This window comes from Dromiciops gliroides, chromosome 4 (assembly GCF_019393635.1).
Source record: "Dromiciops gliroides isolate mDroGli1 chromosome 4, mDroGli1.pri, whole genome shotgun sequence".
Classification (NCBI taxonomy): Eukaryota; Metazoa; Chordata; class Mammalia; order Microbiotheria; family Microbiotheriidae; genus Dromiciops; species Dromiciops gliroides.
Window position 1 is genome coordinate 208,745,857 of NC_057864.1, and position 15,963 is coordinate 208,761,819.

Consider the following 15,963-nt stretch of genomic DNA (forward strand, 5'->3'; position numbering starts at 1 on the left):
GATTAAGTGACTTGCCCAGGGTCACACAGCTAGTAAGTGTCAAGTATCTGAGGCCGGATTTGAACTCAGGTACTCCTGAATCCAGAGCCGGTGCTTTATCCACTGTACCACCTAGCCACCCCCAGCCATAAAATCTTAAAAACCAACCAACTAACCAACCAAACAAACATCCAAGATACTCTAAGTCCCTTTATCTTATGAGATTTTCTCTATGACTGTTGATGATAATAGAGTTCTGAGGGAAAACAAGTATCATCTTCCTTATTAGAAAGTAAACAGTTTTTGGGGAAGCTAGGCAGTGCAATGGATAGAGCACTGGCCCTGAATTCAGGAGGACCTGAGTTCAAATCTGGCCTCAGACACTTGACACTTACTAGCTGTGTGACCCTGGGTAAGTCACTTAACCCTCATTGCCCTGAAAAAAAAAAGTAAACAGTTCATGCTTGTTTAGTTCCGTATGACTGTTCACTCATATTTGCTTTTTTGTTCCCCCTTTTAACTCTCTATATTTTGAGGTTTCTATGCAGTTTTCATTTTTTTCTTCATAAAGAATGCTGGGAAGTTCTCTATTTCATTAAAGATTCATTTTTGCCTCTTCTGTGGGATTACTAATTTTGCTTGCTAAGCTATTTTTTTTTTTTTTTTTGCAGGGCAATGAGAGTTAAGTGACTTGCCCAGGGTCACACAGCTAGTAAGTGTCAAGTGTCTGAGGCTGGATTTGAACTCAGGTCCTCCTGACTCCAGGGTCGGTGCTCTATCCACTGTGCCACCTAGCTGCCCCTCCGTGTACTTTTGGAGGAATTGGCTTGGTTGCTCATGGCTCTATTTTCTATTCTGCTGTTGTTTTATTGGGGGTATTGAGTATTAAATTATTCTAGGATCTTGGTCATGGTTAAGGCTGGGAAACTTCATGCTTTCAGGGAAAGCAAAGTCTGAGAGCTGATTTCCTGGCTTGAGCACTACAAGTTTCTGATCTGGATTTGGGTCTGAACAATATAGCTGTGGACTTGGAGCTTCAGTAGATTGCAGCTGGATTCAGTCACTGTCAGTTAGAAAGCTCTTCAACTTCAGAGTGACAGAACTGTAGGCTCCAGTTTGATATGGACTTCCTCCCCTAGTTATTATGCTGCAGGCTTCACACTGAGCTGGGGCTGGATCTGAGAACCTGAACTGTTCCTGAATTCAGAGCCAGACAGTTGCTACTTTCTTCTTTACTTTCTTCTCGATCAGTACACAGCCTAGGATCTGCAATCACTTCTTGCCCTGAATCCTCTTCCCCCCTCCCCAGGCTCAGGTGCAGATCCTTTTCTCAGTCAACACTGAAGCTATGAAACAACACTGAGTAGTAAGTGACAGGGTTGCCAGTTCGCACATGTTCTTACTCCCTGCACAAAGTCAGATGAGATCTGGAACTGTCCTTTGGCCTATTTCACAGCTGCTGCCAATCATCCAAACACAATGAAACAGATAAGTTTGATTAAGGTAATGGTCATGATTAAGGTAAAAAAGTGTTCAATTAAAACAGAAGTTGGCTTTCTTTTCCTCTCATTATCATATCATATGACCCAATAATATTCCAAAACATTTATATCCCATAATTTATTTATCCATTTCCTCACAGGGAGGTGCCACCTTAGTTTCCAGTTCTTTGCCACCACACAGGATATTGCAATAATTTTATTGTAATACATGTGGGCATTTTTTCTTTCTTATAGCTCTTTGGATTATAGGTTTAATAGTGTCATAACAGGGTCAAAAGATATGTCTAGTCAAGTAACTTTTGGGGCATAGTTCGATAACAGTTAAAATTAAGGTAGACTGAGACACAAAGTTCTGAACATAATCAATTTGTTAGTAAAGTGTGAATTTACCAATAAATAGGTTCTCAGCTTCCCCAGGAGAGATAAAACTCTGAATAAGGACAGCAGTCTTTATAGTTTTGGGGAGTACAGAAAATAGCAAGGCTGGCATTGTAGATGGAAGAAAATGTGATTGGGTAGAAATTAGGAATGAGTGCTAGCAACAAGCCCCTCCTCTTCTATGACTAAGAAATGTTCACTGTTAGAGTCCAGCTGCATCTATAAGAACAGAGAGAAAGCAAACCAGACTTCTTTGGATAACAAACCAGACTTGGTTATCCTTGAAGGATAGCTTGGTGGTGTAAAGAGATTGTATACACTATTTAAATTCAATAGTGATAAACATTACCTACCTTTTCAAGGCATGGCATTGAACCAATGTGATGATGCACTGGTCCACTTTAGTTCTTTTGTTCAAAGTGTGGTAGTGTAATGATTAGAATGATGCCACCTACTGGAGACTTGCTGTGGGAAAGCTCCGCCATGAGGAAAATGCCTCAGAGGCATTGTGGCTTTTCCTTGGCGTCAGGAAATGACTTTTACTCATGGGTACTGTCTATCAAGGCTACCAGCCAATCAACTTGAGGAGCCTCCTATTTTCTGGGAGGAGACAGGAAGGAGGAAAGGGAGCCTGCGCGGAGAGCTCTCTCTCTTTTAGGTTCCTGACTTAATGGTGGTGGTGGCAGCAGAGGACTTCACAGGAAATTTGAGGAAAGATAGGAATGCCAGGCTGTTGGAATTCTGTTCTCAATCTTTTTCTTTCTATATTCCAATAAACCCTTAAAAACCTAAACTCGTTTTATCAGTGATTTTAGTCAGTTTCCCCCAAACTGGGGGAACAGATTAGAATCCACATTTAGAATCTTAAATTACACAGTTGTCTATATACATTTATAACTATCCATTCTTTTGGGGCACTATCATTATAGGTGATAGACTGCTGGACTCTGTGATGATGTTATTGGCCATTTAGTTTATTGGTTTGTTAACACCTTATGATTCCATTTTAGGCTTTATGGACTGAGCAGGTGGTCAGAGATCAACTCTTCTACACTGTATGCTGTGCCTCTCTTAATGTATCTTAGAATAACATTAGCTTTGGGGGACTGCCATATTATATTATCGACTCATTTTGAGCCCGAAATCTACTAAATTCCTCATTTTTTTCATAAGGGCTCCTGTCTAGTCATATTTGTTCTGACCTGTATTTGTGCAGTTGTTTTGTAGAACTCAAGTGTAGAACTTAATTTATTCTTATTTTATTTCAGCTTATTTGATTCAGTACTGTTCTAGCTTGGAGTCCCTTAGGCAGTTGGATGTTGGACATCACATCCCTCTGGCAACTCCTGCGGGGGCACTGGTGCCAAAATGTATTGGCTCTGCCTTTCCTTTGGCAATGTTGCGGAGAGGGAAAATCTGCTGCACGGGCAACAGCTTGTTTTCCATATTGATCTGCCCAGGCCAGCGCCCTGGAGAGGGCACTCCAGCTACTCCTCATAGGGTAGATACAACACACAGCCACACTGTGGTCTGTGGCTCTTCAAGGCTCTGATCCATGGTCGTCAGTGACTGGTGGAGGCCTACTACTACTACTACTATTCTAGCTTGTGGAAATCTTTCATGAATAAAGATTCAACCATGCAGTAATGCCATTATTTCTCTAAACTTAATGTTACCTGCAAATTTGACAAATATGCCATCTGGGATTTCATCCACCTTATCATTTATTAATTTATTTTTTGTGGGGCAGTGAAGATTAAGTGACTTTCCCAGGGTCACACAGGTAGTAAGTGTCAAGTGTCTGAGGTCAAATTTGAACTCAGGTCTTCCTGAATCCAGGGCCAGTCCTTTATCCATTGCATCACCTAGCTGTCCCCTCATTCACCTTATTGATAAAATGTTGGACAGATTTATGGGATGCTGCATTAGGGAGTATCCTCCAAGTTGACCCTGATACCTGAATATTTTTTTAATTAATTGATTAATTAATTAATTAATTTTTGTGGGGCAATGACGGTTAAGTGACTTGCCCAGGGTCATACAACTAGTGAGTGTCAAGTGTCTGAGCCTGGGTTTGAACTCAGATCTGCCTGAATGCAGGGCCAGTTCTCTATCCATTGCGCCACCTAGCTGCCCCTGAATAATTATCCTTTGAGAACTGTCCTTTGACCACTTCCAAATGCACCTGTCTCTATTATTATCCAGTCTATATCTTTCCATCTCACCCATAACATAGAAAGAAAGACTTCTTCAAATACTTTGCTAAAACTTAAGCATACTCTGTTTTAGCATTCCATGATCCACCATGTTGATACTCTGTCATAAAAGGAAATGAGAATAGTCTACTGTGACCTGCTATTCATGAAGCTGTGTGTGCTAGAATTTTGCCAAGAATAGAAGGCAAGTTCACTGTGGTATTACTTGCTAAATCAATCTTCTATTCTTTTTTTAACTGAGGAATCATTTGCCCCCTATAATCCTTTCACTTTTTCCCAGCATCTTTCAGAGATGACCAATAATAGCTCAGTAATTACATCTTTCAGTTTTTCATTGCTCTACAATTTAATTTATCCAGGTGTGGTGATTTAAACTCGTTGAAAGCAGCAAGATACCTTTTGATTGTCCTTTTGCTTAACTAAGGTTTATACTCACTTTGCGACATTTCAAACCCCTGATGTTTGGTATATTAGGAACAGATGCACTGAGAGAAAAACTGGATTCCTTTTTAAGCTTGAATAATATACCCTCAATCTCCAGCTTAGGTGGGGCCCTTCTAAGGGCTAATCTAAGTATTATTTATTCATGTCTTCAGAAAAATGTATACAGGCAACTTAACACTTCAGTGAATGGGAATAGGGTTTTCTCTCTCTCCACTATTATGTACATTGGAATTAATGGCTAGATTAGACCATCAAATCCTCCATCTTCATGGACAGGATCTAGTGCAGAAAAAATGTACATTAGACACAAGGAAAATTTTCTTGATAATGAAGGTTGTTAGGTTCTGGAAGGGTGATGTGTAGGAGGCTGTGAAATTTCCTTCTCTGGAGGTCTTAATAAATAAGGTAGATCCTCATTTGTCTGAAATATTCCAGGCATGTTTCTATTTGAAAAGGGATAGTTTAGACCAAAGCTTTTTAAACTGTGGGTGGGGGGTGTGAAAAATTTGGCAACAGTAAAAGGTTATGTATACCCATTTTATATACCTACATACCTGGAGTCATGTAAAAATTTATTGGGTGAAAAGGGGTTGAGGGTGGAAACAGTTTAAGAAGCCCTGGTCTAGATTGTCTTGCAGGTGCTTCCCAGCCTTTGGGACTCTGTGACTTTGATACACCTTGCTTTTTGGAATCCTAAATAGAATTCCTAAGGAATAAAGTTGTAGGAAAAATCTATTAAAGTCCTTATGGGTAGGATCTCTTAACTATTTCTATGCTACCCACTTCTCTTCTACCTCCTTCCCTATGTCAAAATGTGGCACAAATGCTGAAAAGGAAAGCTAATCTCACTTTGTTTTTAAAAGGCTCTTTAGTTCTTAAATATTTTTAAGTTTATAGGAATCTTTAATAAGTGTAATTTTTTTCCTTTTGGAGAGAAAAAAATGAACTCAAGAGTCTAACTCAAAAACCAGGTGCATCTCCCTGTGTCACTATTAACCATTCTCCTCCCTTATGAGCAGAAAGTTGTGGACTCATTAATGTGACTTCTTACCTGGACAGCCGAAGTATATAGTGAGAAGGAGAGATAGATGTGGAAGGTACATGGTGCTGTGGATTACATGATGTGGAAAGAGAACTCGATTTGGAGTTAGAAAACCTTGGTTCAAATTCTGGCTCTGACATTTGTTATTTGCGTGACTTTGGGCACACACATCACCTTCTGGGCCTCAGTTTCCTTATTTGTAATATGAAGGGATTGGACTAGATGGGTTGTAAGGTCCCTGCCAGCTGAGTTCTATCCAATTCCATATATATACATATGTATATGTATATGTATACACATATATCTCTATATAAAATATATATATATATACACATATATCTATATATAAAATAGCTAGTAAACTTGTTCAAATTACAAATTCCCTTAGTGTTTTTAAAAAGACTTATTTGCTTGAAGGGGAGGCTGAACAGTTGGCCTCTCTTGGTAGGAGTGTCTTTTGTATCCAACTTAATTCAACAAGCTTTTGTTAAGCATCTAATATGTACCAGATGCTTGGGACACAAAGGCAAAAATCAAATAGTCTCTGACTTCAAGAAGGTTACTAATTAGAAACAGCACATGCATAGATAAGTAAATGTATGTATGTATATATATATATATAAACAAACTACCCTCCTGACAAACTGGGATGGTCCTGGTCACTTTCTCCTTCACTACCATCCCTGCTCATCATCTTTCCTGGGCCCAGAGATATAAGGGAGGGTCAACCAGTTGAATGCTTTTTCCTGTGGTGACCAAATTCTTAGTCACAGCTCCCCCTGAAACTTGCCCAAACACTAAAAAAAATTATTTTTCAGAGTTGCAACAACAACAATAATGAAAGTAATTTCAGTTGGGGGGGGGAGCACTAATTACTGGGGAAATTAGGAAGTGCCTCTTGTAGAAGGTCCCACTTTAAGCTTAGCCTTGAAGGGCACTAGGGGTGCCAAGAGTCAGAGGAGAGAAAGCATTCCAGGCATATGGGACAGATAAATGCAAAGAGGAAGAAGATGGAGTGTGTGTGTGTGTGTGTGTGTGTGTGTGTGCGCAATAAAAAGGACAGTTTGGATGGACAGGATATAGAGCATGGAGGGGGAATAAATATTATAAGCCTGGAAAGATCAGTTGGAGCCAATTTGTGAAGGACTTTAAATGCCAAAAAAAGGAGTATCTATTGGCAATAAAGAATTCTTGAAGCTGATGAAGCAGAGGAATGACACAGTATCTTAGACTAGCAGCTGGTGCTACCTTCTAGCCTACTCTCCCCTATGGGTATTATCAGTTTGCTTCTTTTCCCTGTGATTGTGTCATTGACCTAGTGGCCTGAAAGTCTGCCAGATCCTGTCATCGAGGAAAGCCAAGGAACAACAGTTTAAAATGGAACTAAATGAATAGTTTTCTGTTCCAACCTCCCTCCTTCCCCTTCCCTGCCCCGCTCCCCATCCCAAAGCTTTGATGAAAACAAAACACATTTCTAAATTAGGAGCCAATGGGAGTTGTCTGGAAGCCAAGAGTGTCTGTTTACATATTAGCTAACTGTCTGTAGCTGTTATCCAGGGAGTGATGAGACAGAGACAAGAAGGGATGTCTTTGCTAGCATTTGTTTACACACCCAGTTACAGTGGCAGAATTCCTAAACTTGTATCATCATTTGTATGGCACTTGATTTGGTTCCAGAGACCCATGTAATAAATCCTATACTCAGCATCTTAAGATCATAAATTTAGAGCTGAAAGGGGACTTCAGAGATTGTTCAACTTCTCCCTCATTTGATAGATAAAGATCCCCAGGACATAATCTAACAGTTTATAAACTCTTGACTTTCCCAGGGTTGCCAATCAAAATAGCAAGTAACAATTTCTTTGAGCTTCAATTTTATCATCTGTAGGGGCAGCTAAGTAGCTCAGTGGATAGAGCACTGGCCCTGGAGGCAAGAGGACCTGAGTTCAAATCTCACCTCAAACACTTACTAGCTATGTGACCCTGGGCAAGTCATTTAACCCCAATTGCCCATCTCCAGTCATTCTGGACCCAGATGGTTCTGGAGGAGAGAGTGAGGTTGGTGACCTTACATAGCTCTGTAAAATGGGGCAGCAATGTAGTACCATAGCACATAGAGTACCAAGCCTGCAGTTAGGAAGACTCTACTTCCTGAGTTAAAATCTGGCATCAGACACCTATTAGCTGTGTGACCTTGGGTAAGTCACTTAACCCTGTTTGCCTCAGTTCCTCATCTATAAAATGGGCTGGAGAAGAAAATGACAAACCACTTTGGTATCTTTGCCAAGAAAACCCCAAATGGGGCCACAAAGGGTCAGACACAACTGAACAACAACAACAACAAAAATGGGGCTAGTAGTAACACATACCTCATTGGGTTGTGATGATCTAATGATAATAAGTGTAAAGAGCTTTGCAAACTTTACAATGCTATATGTAAATATGATAATTTATTGTTAATTAACCCATGCTTTGGCTATTATTTCAGGTTTATTTTTTAAGTATATTTTTAGTAATAAAAGGAGTTGCTTTAAAAATAATCTGAAGAAAAATATTTGTAAATCCTTTACTTCCTTCTAGGCTCAATTCATGTGCTAGCTCCTTCCGTAAGCCTTTCCTGATCCCTCTAGTTATTAATGCTCTAATCTTCTTCAAATTATATTTATTTATTTGAACACTCTTATCTCCTCTTCTTCTCCCACCTCATAAAATGTAGAAAAAACATTTGATAATTTTTCATTTTCTCTCTGTATCACCAGAGAACAGAGTAGTGCCATGAATTGAGCCCACTGGTGATGAATCTGGCTATGCTTCCCTAGACTGGTCTTCAGGAAGCACCCATGGTCTGTTATTGGGACCATTTTTAAAGCATTCCTCCCAGAGAAACCCTCTTAGAGGTTACATGTTGCTGGCTTAGCCTATGGGAATCAAAGATTGCCTCTACACCTGTGTGACATTGGAGTAGACCTATTTGTAGGAGTTATTAAAAATTAATGAACAAAAAATAAGATAATAAACCATTTCCTTATAGATGTAAAAAAAATATGCTTTATTAAAGCCACAAGTAAAAGAAACCTGATTCTGAATATTTGGCATCACACAAAGAAAATATCCTTCCCAAACTCTATGATCTAGCCAAATTGGCCTTCAAACTGTCATGTATTCCTCAAACATAATATACCACCTACCATTTCCATTCCTTTGAAGTGGCCTTTCCTTATCCTTAGAACACACTCCCTCTTCAACCTTTGCCTCATAAAATACCTACATGAAGCCTTCCCTGACTCTCCCCTCATCTACTTTGGATTTTGTTGTTCAGTCATTTTTCAGTTGTGTCTAACCCTTCATCACTGCCTTTGGGGTTTTCTTGGCAAAGATACTGGAGTGGTTTGCCATTTCCTTCTTCAGATCGTTTTACAGAGGAGGAAACTGAGGCAAACAGGGTTAAGTGACTTTCCCAGTGTCACACAGCAAGTAAGTGTCTGAGGCCAGATTTGAACTCATGAAGATGAGTCTCCCTGATTCCAAGACCAGCACTCTATCCATTGTTCCACCTAGATGACCTACTAACTAGCTTCTATTTATTTTGTTTGTTTTCCCCCCAATACATACATAGACCTATAAACATGTGTTGGCTCTTCCAATAGAATGCAAGCCTTTGAGAACAGAGATTGTTTCATTTTATTAATCTGTATCCCCAGTGCCTAGCACATAATAGATGCTTAGTAAATACTGATTTATCTTCTTTTTTTTTTTTTTTTTTTTTTGCAGGGCAATGGGGTTAAGTGACTTGCCCAGGGTCACACAGCTAGTGAGTGTCAAGTGTCTGAGGCTGTGTTTGAACTCAGGTCCTCCTGAATCCAGGGCCAGTGTTTTATCCACTGTGCCACCTAACTGCCCTACTTATTGATTTATTAATGGATAAATCTCAGTTGCACTTTCCCACAAATACATACAGCATCAGCGGGAGTAGACACATATGGATTTCACAAGTAGAGAGGCAAACCTGTAGCCAAAGCACAAATGGGGAGGAACAACTGATATCTCTGATATTGCAGGACTGTTTGAGTCCTTGCACTGGTTTCACGGACTTGGATCTTGCTGATTCGATTGGGTGTGGGTACAGAGTAGTCACCATAGCCTCTTGCTTATGGCTTCTCAGAAATCCTGGTCTAGGGTGCTCCTATCCATTTTCTTCTAGAAAGATCTGCAACTATTACTCTGGAATAAATAGGAGCCTCCATGATTCTGCTTTCTCTGTGTTGACTCTGAGGATTGTCTTCTCTAGGAGGAGCATGGTACAGGGCCCTGGCTCTCCTGGAATTGACAACTGCTCAACTCCAAAGCTTGAATCCTCCAAGTGCTTTTGCTGCAAAATGCCATTGCTGATGAGATGAGAAGAGAAATCCCTGCTTCTCCCAATGTCACTCTGAAAAAAACAACACCAAGGGGCGCAAGGCAAAGGGGGACAAAGTGAACTCTTAACAGCTGTGCCCTTCTCCATAATTGGTTCTCTTCTAAATTCTTACCAAAGATCAAATGTTTTAGAAAGGTCAGTTCTGCCCCTCACCCCACCCCTTCAAAACTTTCAAGTCTCAATCTCCAGCTAAGATTCCTGGTCCTTTTATATGTAAATGTGCCCCTTGGAATGGAGAACTTTTGAAAACTTGAAAATATAGCTTCTTAAAGTCTGAAAGGGGCATACTCAATGTCTCTGTTACCTGTCCTTAACTACTGTAACTTCATCAGGAGGATTATGGGGACTCAGTTGATTAGAGCTTTCCTATTCAATATCTTGCTATAGTTATTAGAGCTTTGAACCTTTACATCTCCCCTGTTGGAGCAGACTCGTTTCCATATTCACTTTCAGCTGACTGCTATCAAAAGCAAGGCTCAGATGGCCTCTAATGCACTCAGGCTTCCTATAAAATAAACTCAGAACTCTTAGTCTATTGCTATCTCACTGTAGAAATGTTTTGATGTTTGGTTAAGTTATACCAAGTCAAGAAGCATTTATTAAGTGCCTACTAGGTGCTAGCTATTATTCTAAGTGCTGGCGATATAAAGAAAGGTAAAAAACAAAACCAGTCTTTGTTCTTAGGGAGCTTACTTCCAGTCTGATGGGGGAAACAATGCAAACAACTATGTACTAAGAAGGTATATAATGGATAAATTGGAGATAATCTCAGAAGGAAGGTACTAAGATTTAAAGGAAGACTGGAAAGGCTTCTTGCAGACAGTAGGACTTTAGCTAAAACTTTTAAAAGTTAGAAACTAGGGGGCAGTGGATAGAGCACTGGTCCTGGAGTCAGGAGGACCTGAGTTCAAATCCCACCTCAGACACTTGACACTAGCTGTGTGACCCTGGGCAAATCACTTAATCCCAATTCACACACACACACACACACACACACACACACACACACACACACACAAAGTTTGAAACTAAGAAATTTCTCCTTACCTCTACCTTATAGAACACCTCCTCTTTCCAGATGCCTCTGAAATATGCTGCTACATGAAGCCTTTCCTAATCTCATCAATGGTTATCTGGTATTTTCCTCTCAAAAGACATTGTATTGTATACTTGGCAGTTAGGTCATTCAGTGCACACCTGAGCTCAAATCCTGCCTCTGACACCAGCTGTATGATGGAGAGCAAGTTCCTTAACTTCTCTCAGCTTTAATTTCTTAATCTGTAAAATGGGAATAACAATAGCACCTGCCTCCCTGGGTTGTTGTGAGGATCAAATGAGTTAATATGTGAAAGGTGCTTTGTAAACCTACATAAATGCTAAGTATTATTACAATTACTAACTACTTTGTATTCGCTTTTAAATATTTACTCTGTATTTACATGTATATACTCCGTATTACATGTATACACACATGCACATGTATATATGTACATGTGTATTTATATACACAGAAACACATATACACCCTTGTTGTCTACTCCCCTTATAATGTAAGTTTCTTGGGAATAGAAATTGTTTTGTTCACAGTATTTGTATTCCTAATGCCTAGACAGTGCCTGACACATAGTAGGTACTTGATAAATACTTGATTGATTGTAGAGAAATTCACTAAAATCCTACTCCCAGGCCTTAACATGCTAGGGGTAACCCTGGTTTCTCCAAGCCTGTGTTGGTAGAGTGTATGCTTTGAGAGGTCCTCCCAAGTTGTCTTCAAGTACAGCTCAAGTGACAGATGATGTCTGTCATCTGAGGACCAGATGAGCTGGTTGGGAAAAAAATTACTAATTCTTTTATTTATGTTTTATTAAAGCCAGAAGTATTCTGGCTATCTGGCATCACACAAATAAAATATCCATATAAGTATGCCAAATATCGAGAATCAGCTTTCTTTTTCTTCTGGCTTTAATAAAACATACACAATTTAAACAAATTAAAATTTGAGTAAATAGACAAGAAATGCTTTGTTGGGATTCATCTTTTGACCTCCCTCCATTCTGTCTTTCAGATTGAATCCTTGGTGAAGGAGATGCAGAACCCAGAGACTGGAATCAGAATGCAAAGCCAGAGGGTCATGATCACTAACATCCCTCATGCAATGACAGGTAAGGACTGGCAAAGACTTGAGGGTATTCTGGAGCTAAGGTGTGTGCCTGGAGCAAAATGTATTCTTGTCACACCAGTTGGATTAAGTCATAAACAGGAAGTGATAGAAGTCAATTCTAAAAAAAGGTTTTGATGTTGTAATTCCCAGTGGTAGGAGTGGAAAGAGATAACTTAAATGTGTCATTTCTTGAAACCACTTTTCCTAGAAGGTCACCATTTAAAAAGAAATTATATTTTATTTAATGCAATTTGTTTTTGTGGCAAAACCACTTTTCAATAATCTGTTAATTCCTTCCTCTTTGCTCTTAGAACAAAACCAAACCATTGACTAAAACTGACTGATGCAGTGATCACAACTGACAGAGAATGTAACACTCTGCATTCATAGTCTTCCACTTAATTTTTTTTACTGAAAAATTATATTGTATTCAAATATCAAATATCTGGAACCAATTCTGATAAATTCTGTTTTCTTTCTGTACTGTCACTTTTTTTTTTTTTGGCGGGGCAATGGGGGTTAAGTGACTTGCCCAGGGTCACACAGCTAGTAAGTGTCAAGTGTCTGAGGCTGGATTTGAACTCAGGTACTCCTGAATCCAGGGCCGGTGCTTTATCCACTGTGCCACCTAGCTGCCCCATGTACTGTCACTTTTAATATTATTGCAACAATGAATATATTGTTTTATTGCTTTTGTTTTTTTAACTCTGCATTCATTCAGGATGTCTTCCTATCTTTCTCTTAATTCTTCATATTCATTGCTCTTTATAACACAGAAATCTTCCACTATATTAATATAACACAATTTGTTCTGTTATCCCCAAATTGAAGAGCACCTACTTTATTTCCAGTTCTTTTACTGACATAAAAATGCTACTATGAATATTTTGTTCTATATGGAATTTTTTTGTTTGTTTCACTGTAGCCATGATAACTAATATTTCATAGCCAGGTTGCTAACTTCTGTAAGGGAGATGAACTTTAAAGAAATACGGTGTACCCCTTTGTGTTTCAGTTGGATTTAAGTCCATGGTTTTTGAGAGCCATGACATGTTGTTTCAAGGTAGAGTCCCACAACACAGGATTAATTTTGGTAGCACCATTTGTGTGTAAGATTTTCTTTGTTAACAAGACCATTAGTGAAGAATTGCTTATGTTTTCCTTCTTAATTTGTTATAATTTTCATTTTTCATTTTTGACATTGGTAATTTGGTTTTTTCTCTTTAAAAAAATACCCTAATGGTTTATGTATTTTGTTAGTTTCCCCTACCCCTCCCCACCCCTCCCCCCCCAAATCCCCAACCCAGCTCCTAGTTTTTTTGTTTTTTAATTAATCTCATTGTTCTTTGTTTTCAGTATTTATATTTGGTTTTCAGGCAATTTTTATACTTAATTAGAATTTCTTGATTTTATAGGTATTTTTAAAAAGTTGTTTGTGCAGTTCATTGATGTTTTTCCTTTCTTTTTTTATTGATGAATGTGTTTAGAAATATGTTTTTCCCTAAAGACTTCATTGACTATTTTCCAATGTTATTTCATTCTTGTAATTTTCTGTTAATAATATTTTATTCTTATAATTTGTCCTTTCACCCACATATTCTTCAAGATTAATTAGTCTTTCTACCTGAATATTTCAAATATCTTTTATTGATTATAATTTTTATTATATTGTGATAAGTAAAGGATATTTAATATTTCTTCTTTTTTGTATTTGCTTATAATGCTGTGTGCTCTAATATATTATCAATTTTTGCAATGGTATCAAAGACACCTTAGAAATGTGTATATTTCTTTTGGTTCCAATTCAGTAATCACTAGAGATCTATCATATATAACTTTGCTAAAATTCTATTAAATAACATTTCCTGTTCATCTTTTTTGTTAGATTTGTTTATATCTGAAAGGGGTGCATTGAGGAACCCAACTATTATTGTTTTGCTATCTATTTCTCTCTATAATTAAAATTCCTTTAAGTACTGTGGTAAAAAAAATATGAAAGTTTTTTAACAGTCGGTTAGGATAACTGAAAGACGCCAGTTTTTTTTTTTTAAGGACCACCCTTTTGGGGAGGAGACCAATGGCATGAACTACGCATGCCAGTCTGCCTGCTGCGCAGGTCAGACTGCCTGCTAGCACTCCACTTCCAGGGTGCGAGCTTAAAAGGCAAGGAGAGAACGGAAGTGGGAGTTTTTTCCTGCTCTGCTGGTCTCCTGACTGCGCTGCACAGACGGTCTCTCTCCCCCCAAAGGTGGCCTTCGGCTTTTTGGTGAGTTTTATACAGAATATAGACTAAGCCTAGACTTAAGACGATTTGTATTGTATTTATACTTTCCTATCCTTCTAATCAACATCACCTTGTGACTACCATAAAAATAAAAGTTCTATCTAGAAAACCAGAAGCTTCTTCCATTTACTAGTCTGGGAGATAAATTAAGGGAAAGGTTAAGTAGGGTAGATTTATGATCTAATATCCAATTTTAATCTCACAGTACTTAGGTCCTATACTATTTAGTGCATATGCATTAAATATTGATTTTATTTCACTATCTATGTTTCCTTAAGCATAATGCAGTATTTTATTTTATTTTTTGCATTTTAAAAACTCCTATTTGTTTTTAGCTGTTAATTTGATTTCTTGATTGCTATGTCAGCTTTAAAAAAAGTAGCTTGGACAATAAATTCTTCTCTAAGCCCTCATTTTAGCTCTGTGTGAATCTTTATGTTTCAAGTGTGTTTCTTGTAACCAATGGATTGTTAGATTGTGCTTTCTAATACATTCTGCTACCCATTTCTATTTTTATGGGTGAGTCTATCCTATTCACAATCACAATTTTGATTGTTAATTGTGTTTTTTCCTCTATCATATCCTTGCATTTCTTTGTTTCTTTTTGCCTCCTTATTTACAAGGAAGAATAAAGTAGGGAAAGAAATGGAATGGGATCATCTCTAGAAATCTGTAATTGAAATGGTGTGTTCTCATTTCTCTCTTCACTTGGCCCAAACTCAAGTCATGGGTTCTTATACTTTTTTCCCCTCTCCACTGAATTTTTCCTTTATGATCAATCCTCCAAAGTTGAAATTTGTTTTGCTTGTAATGATTCCCTCCCAAACTCTGTGCACTCTCTGCACCTGTTTACTTGTTGAATTTATCAAACCCAAATTCTTTGTGTTTTAATGTGTTTGATCCTGATTTGTCCAGGTCAGATGATACTGAGTTTCATCTAATATCCACTCCTCCCTCCTTTTCCTTCTTTTCCCACCTCTATATGCTTTTATTTGGGGGAAACCCAATTATGAGAAGTAATAAGTTCTAACTCTTCATTTCTCATTTATTCTCTAATGTATTCCTTCCCTCCTTCCTTTTCTTTCCTCTCAACATCAAACAATATTAAAAGAAAAAAAAATCCCTTGTCCTGTATTTGCCTTTCTTTACTTTTCATGATTCTTGAAGACAGAGATTCTGAAGAAAAATTTGTCTCCCCCCCATTAGAATGTAAGCACTTGATTATGATTTAGTATGTTCTAGTGACTCAAGTGGAATTCTCTTTCTGGATTTCTTTTGTCTCCTGTGGTTAAGTATATCAGAAGTTCTCCCTAGCTCTGATCTTTTAATCAGGAATTCTTTAAAGTTCTCTATTCTATCCAAGATTCATATCTCTGCTATAGGAAGATACTTTTTAAGACATGTTATTCTTGGCTATGAGTCTTTTTCTTTTTGGAATATTGCACCCTAAATTTTTTTTCTTTCTACTTGTTGCAGTATGGTCTTGTGTGATCTTGACTCTGGTTTCTTGGTAGTTGAATTCTTTTTATTTGAAGTATTG

At 38.2% G+C, this 15,963-nt stretch overlaps 1 protein-coding gene across 1 annotated transcript in view; it reads left to right on the top strand.

The window, feature by feature from the left end:
- RGS9 (regulator of G protein signaling 9) overlaps window positions 1–15,963 on the top strand; it is a 101,921-nt gene that overhangs the window by 6,406 nt on the left and 79,552 nt on the right. The window contains exon 2 of the mRNA XM_043999581.1: window positions 12,044–12,140. Coding sequence (XP_043855516.1) covers window positions 12,044–12,140 — 97 coding nt within the window. The remainder of the gene's footprint in view (window positions 1–12,043; window positions 12,141–15,963) is intronic.